Source organism: Aplysia californica, unplaced genomic scaffold (genome assembly GCF_000002075.1).
Source record: "Aplysia californica isolate F4 #8 unplaced genomic scaffold, AplCal3.0 scaffold00668, whole genome shotgun sequence".
NCBI classification, from domain to species: Eukaryota; Metazoa; Mollusca; class Gastropoda; order Aplysiida; family Aplysiidae; genus Aplysia; species Aplysia californica.
In genome coordinates, this window is record NW_004797938.1 from 213,630 (window position 1) to 219,282 (window position 5,653).

The 5,653-nt window shown below is 41.9% G+C and overlaps 1 protein-coding gene across 1 annotated transcript; it reads right to left on the reverse strand.

Annotated features, from left to right (window-relative positions):
* Positions 1 to 1,228: 1,228 nt before the first annotated feature.
* On the reverse strand, positions 1,229 to 3,732 carry LOC101845880 (apolipoprotein D-like). The gene is made up of 4 exons (XM_013087993.1): positions 3,618 to 3,732; positions 3,010 to 3,110; positions 2,306 to 2,416; positions 1,229 to 1,879 (listed from the first exon to the last, which is right to left on the reverse strand). The coding sequence occupies exons 1-4, from the start codon at positions 3,698 to 3,700 to the stop codon at positions 1,743 to 1,745; spliced, it is 432 nt and encodes a 143-aa protein (XP_012943447.1). The 5' UTR covers positions 3,701 to 3,732; the 3' UTR covers positions 1,229 to 1,742.
* Between the last annotated feature and the right edge of the window lie 1,921 nt (positions 3,733 to 5,653).

Here is a 5,653-nt window from a genome sequence, read left to right on the forward strand (position 1 = left end):
GTAATGGAGGAAAGAATAGATTCACTGGGGAACGAGATCTGGATGAAGATCTAAATAATATTATGGCGCACAGCTGGCTGAAGGTAGAGAAAATCGCCCAGAACAGATACCGGAAGAGCCGGTCTAACGTCCAGGCGGTTTATCGACTCCGCAATACCAGAGTGAAAGAGGCAGAGAAGAAATAATATCGGCGTCTATTGTGTGCCGCTTAGTAGGTGCTTTACTGTCGCGCGCAGGAGACCTGGGCTCGATTCCCGTGCGGGGAGAATTTCTGTCGAGTGTCTCGGTCTTTTCTTTGGGATAATGTGTCTTTCTCAGCTTGGATTGACCTTGACAGGCAGAGTGGAAGCCAGCCTCCTAAACGATCCAAATTATGTTGATGGGGGCGTAATAAACATCTTCATTATTTTTTAGGGAGAGGAAGTGACCGATACTGTCTCGACGTGCTCCCATGTACCCAAATAAACTCAAACAAACATTTACATTATACCATGTAACGCAAAGCCGTTTGCCCAGACACGCAGAGTTGAAGTTGTGTTGTGTAGTATAAGACAATAATAGATGCATATGGGCTTGCTGTCCTAGCCCCTAACAGCACGAACAAGATCCAAGACTATAACTCAAAATTCGAAAGACTGGCCAGTCCTTTAGCTCAGAGTATGATCATTATAGTCTAACTAGCTTTAATTTTACTTCCAATGTTCCGACGTAATTATTATAGTACTCAAAGTGGGGCATTTTGGTGACTGCAGTAAAGACGACAACAGTAAATTGCTGTGGCGCACTCAAAAACGTCTAATAAATAAATTATTTCAAAGAAAATATGGGTTCTCCACGTATCTGTGTACTATATAATTGAGTGGGTACAACAACTTTCAACCCTAAACTGCCATCAATGAGGTGGGACCTTCTATTTCACGTCTTCTTCGATAGAACAGATAAAAGAGGCCAGAGGACAAGAACCATTCCTGATCAACCATAACCCCAGAGGATGCGGTATCGAATCTGAACCTGGGCCATCCGCATCATAGTCTGACTGTACACTAACTCAGCTCATTGTTCACCTTTATTTTCTTAGTTTGAAATATATATATAAGGTCATATAATTAAGTTGTCAAGGAAGTGTTTAATTTTTGTTAAACAAAGTATAGATGTTCCAAAGTCAAAATTGACTTAATGGTTTGGATTTTGTCCACAGAAAGCAAAAATGAAACTTGGAGACATAAAGTACTTTTGTAAAGCAAGTTTATTACGTTTGTTATAAAAAGTAGAAGTACAGATCATGCTGTCTGTTCGTGTCAAAAATGTTCTCTCTCTCTCTCTCTCTCTCTCTCTCTCTCTCTCTCTCTCTCTCTCTCTTCCAATCCCTCTTTCACTTTCACACTCTTTGGTTTGCTTCGCTCTGTCAGATATATATGTTCATGTCATACATGTATTTATCACAGAGCTCTTGACAAGAAAGAAAAGTCACTACAAAATCTGAACATGTAATAGTCATATCATTCCAGATTTCTGCCACGATATTGTCAGTACCCAAACTAACGAGAAAAACATTAAATATGTGTTGAAAAAATAAAAACAACATGAGAAGCTTATCTTATGAATACATATAACTAACAGTCAATACATTTTGTACTTCGCTTCCTAGAGGAGAGTGTAAAAAGTGGATAGGCAGCACACATTAGTTGGACAATATTGGTCTCAAATGGATTCGGTTTGAGACAAAAGGACGAACATGAGATTTATACTACAGGACAGTCAGCTTGGTTCACAGATTTGAAGTATCTCGTTCTGACGCCAGCAGCTTGGAGGTTGCTTTTGATGGCGTTCAGGTTAGCAGGGGCTACCCCTCTGTCTCTGGTCAGGATCCACGCAAACTCTGGAATTTAGAAAAGGAATACATGAAGAATTTGGTAATGGTTTATGCGTAAAACGTGCACGGTTTTGTCTATTTTCCTCCAAGCAAAATGTAACAACATGTACTTTACAGTATTACTGCAAGACTGCATGTAGTTTAATGGTTTGATTTCACAGAGACTCTGAGTTAACCTTGCTATTTCAAGACGGATGCAGATCACAAGAGACTTGTAAAAGTGTTTTGATGAACGACCCGGAGTGGTAAAATCCCTTACTACAGTGAAAATAGAAACAGTTTAAACCCATGCCAAGATGCTTTTGAGTGTGGAAAGAGTTCACTGCTTCCTACTCCATATAACAACAGCTATTATCTTAATTAAAAGGCCTATACTGGTTGGGAAGGAGTATAAAATCAAAATCTTTAACAAACAAGCAGTTGTAGACTTACGGATATTCACAGGCAGTCCAGGTAGGTCGAAACAAGAGAAGACAACCGCGTAGTTGTCGTAGTCCGTCTCCACGATGTAGTAGTTGGGCTCATTGCCACCAATACCGTCAACTGGAACAGTTCAGGGGGAAACTTTATAATACACACTATGGTATGATTGTAATAATGGTACAAGCTTAGGGCTACTAAAAATTTTATACGGTCATTAAAGAGGGAAGATATCCGAAACAAATGTATCTCTCTCTCAGAAGAGAGCCAAAAGTGTGGAGGGCTTTGAAAATTCTCCAAACTTTCCAAGTTCAAGAAGGCCCAACTAGAGATTTGAACCAAAGTCATCAACTTCAAAGTCTTGCATGATGCTAACTGATTTATGTCCACTTTCGTATGAAGTCCTCCCTCGTAATAAATATCTATTGACACTGCTTACAAAACACACAAACAATGGGAAAAGAACATTATGGATCCTGTTGTTAAGATTTTTGCAGAAATTCCATACCTACTTTTCAGTAACAGATAATGCTATCATGACTTTGGCCTAAGAGTTTATTCATATTCCATAAATCATTTTGATACACCATAATACGTTGGTATGATACTGAATTTTTTGACTAATCAACTTTTCCAAGTTTCCATAACAGCATTTGGAAAAGGAGACAATAACTGCCTAGTGAATCTCCGACAGAGAAGGTGAGGAGAAAACTTACTTTGTGAGAAGGACACTTTGAGCTCGGCGGGGGAAGCAGGGTCCGGTGTGGTAGCGTCACCGTTGATGGAGGCCGGCCGGCTGAAGATAGTACGTCCGAACCTGGTGGGGTGGGACAGAGGGGACTGGTGAGTTTGTTCTTCCTTAACCTCACTAAGTGGGAGTAATGTGTGTTCAGGTGTTTCTACGTATGTAGTAATTGTACATGTGCTTGCGTTGGAATTGACAATACTGTATTGGTATATTAATGACCGAGAAAAAAACAATCTGGCAATAGGACAAATGTTGTGTCTACTTAGAGACGTACATTCTTTTTCTTAGTTCAAGTGCCAAAACTGACACACACACACATCCGTAATTATGGTTCGCAACTTATTTCACTTCTCGGATGCTCTTTTAAAAATAATAACCCATAATGCCCAGGTAAACCCCCTTCACCTGTCTGTTCAGTTTCTTAAGAGAAGCTTTCCTAGGTCAACCTCGGCCTATATCATTATTTCTTAAAATTTACTCCTTACAATTTGTCCGTAATGTCAAACTTAGGTGACCTCCAAAGTAATCCATCTTTTTTCCCAATCTACAATAATGTATTCTATATACTATACTCACAGCTTAAAGGTCCTGGTGCCGGCGTTGAGAACACTGATGGTCTGGTCAGGGTTCAGGCCGTACTCGGCTCTCACACAGTCCATGCCCGCCTCGAACCAGTTGTCGAAGCGCTCGTACTCGTGCCAGGTACCCAGGTACTGGAGGGGAAGAGGGGAAAAAGGAGAGGGGGGTGGTTAATGTAAAGTATGTGAGGGAAGTGAGTCAAAAGGTGGTGGTGGTGAGTGTTGGAAGGTGGGTGTAGGACAAAGACGAAAGATGATGGGTGATCATACAAGGATTGAGGTAATTTGCTGAGAGTAGGCTACGCTTATTGTATGGCAATGGTGCTATTATACTGTAAGTGTGACTGTTATTGTATGTGGTGCAGCTGATTTTTAAATGTCTTGTTAACGATTATGATTGGGTTGTTGATGATGAAGAGACGAGGATGATGATGATGAGAGACAGGGGAAAAAAAAAAGAAAAGAACAGAGACAGGTAGAGAAGTTGTTGAAATGTATTGTTTATCTAACGTTATCTATCTTGTTTATCTTCAAGAAAGACTACTACCTTTCCCTAGGAACAGATTTGCATAAATAATACTAAAATTATTAATATAAGCATTGTACCATTATAAAGGTACAGACAGAGCAGACCACATTAAGTTCCCTGCAACCAGAGACAAAACTGATGTTATAATAGACAGACAATTGCACATACTCCACACAGAACAAAACCATGACACATATTATTATGTTGCTGGTTGCCACATACCCGACTGGGGTCAAAAGCAGCCTGAGTCCCCGTAGCAGGACATCTTCCCGGACGGAGGACGACCCCTTGGGCTGCTGCAGACGACAGAAGAGTGGAGAGTAGCACCAGCACTGCAGACGACACGGCGCTTGTCAGTTTCCAGGAAGACATCGTGGGGAAGATTTACTTGGAGCTAGACACGAGAACAATGTGCTCAGAGGTAATTCTTTCTTCTTGGGTTGTTGTAGTTGCTTTCGTGAAGAGTGGAGACGGTCTGGTAAAATGAGAAGGGTTGTTCTGTTTCTGAGTTGTTTCTGCTTGATCACCAGAAGTCGGAGATGCTGTGTTTGTGGAGTCGCCGAGTTTATATAGTGCTCTGGACGTGATGACGTTTGCCGCAATTTACGTAAAAGTCGCGCCACTGTTTTTGGACCAGCGTAGAAATTCTTAAACCAAAGAGAATCTTTGCTTGAACTGTGTCCGCTGTTCATTCACCAAAGTTCTAAAAATAGCAGGATCTCTCAAAACCCTAGGTATGCGCCTTGGTAGCGATGACCGATGTGACGTCACCACCGTGCTCGGGGCGTCACAACAGGTAGCAAAGGTCACAATATGTCATAATTTACCTCTCAGCTGCTACGTTTCAGGAGGGGGGGGGGGGTTATTTTTCTTGTCTTCGTTGAGAAACTGTTCTCTTTTCCTGTCGTATAGTTCCAGTTTACTTTTGCGCCTCCCCCCTTCTCTCCCCACCCCCTTTCTCTCTCCACCCCCTTTCTCTCTCTCTCACTCAGTCTGTCTCTGTCTGTCTGTCTGTCTGTCTGCCTGTCTGTCTGTCTGTCTCTGTCTCTGTCTCTCTCTTTCTCTCTCTCCCTCTCTTTCTCTCTCCCCCCCCTCTCTCTCTCTCTCTCTCTCTCTTTCTTTTTCCCCACCCTCTCTCTCTTTCTTTCTTCCTCCACCCTCTCTCTCGCATTTGATTTTGTTAATTTGATCTGAGACTTTCGAGAGACAGATTATGTATGTGGGGAAGGGAGAGGAGGGGGGGGAGTGATGTTTGTGTATGTGTGTCTATGTGTTTGTGTGTGTGTATTTGTGTGTGTGTGTGTGTTTGTGTGTGTGTGTGTGAATGTGTGCGTTTGTCTGTGCGTTCGCGCGTGTGTGCATGTGTTTGTACGTGCGTGTGTTTGAAAGTGTGAGTGTATGTGTGTGTTTGAAGGTGTAGTGTATTTTTTTGTGTGAGTTTGTGTGTGTGTGAGTGTGTGTATGTGTGTGTATATGTATGTGTGTGTGTGTGTGTGTGTGTGTGT

Excerpts from the sequence above, each read along its gene's own strand:
- LOC101845880 (XM_013087993.1), bottom strand. The coding sequence starts at position 3,700 with ATGGACTGTGTGAGAGCCGAGTACGGCCTGAACCCTGACCAGACCATC. Across the intron at positions 3,111-3,617 it reads GGCACCAGGACCTTTAAGCT|GTTCGGACGTACTATCTTCA; the intron begins GTGAGTATAGTA and ends CCACCCCACCAG. Across the intron at positions 1,880-2,305 it reads TGGACTGCCTGTGAATATCC|AGTTTGCGTGGATCCTGACC; the intron begins GTAAGTCTACAA and ends TCTAAATTCCAG.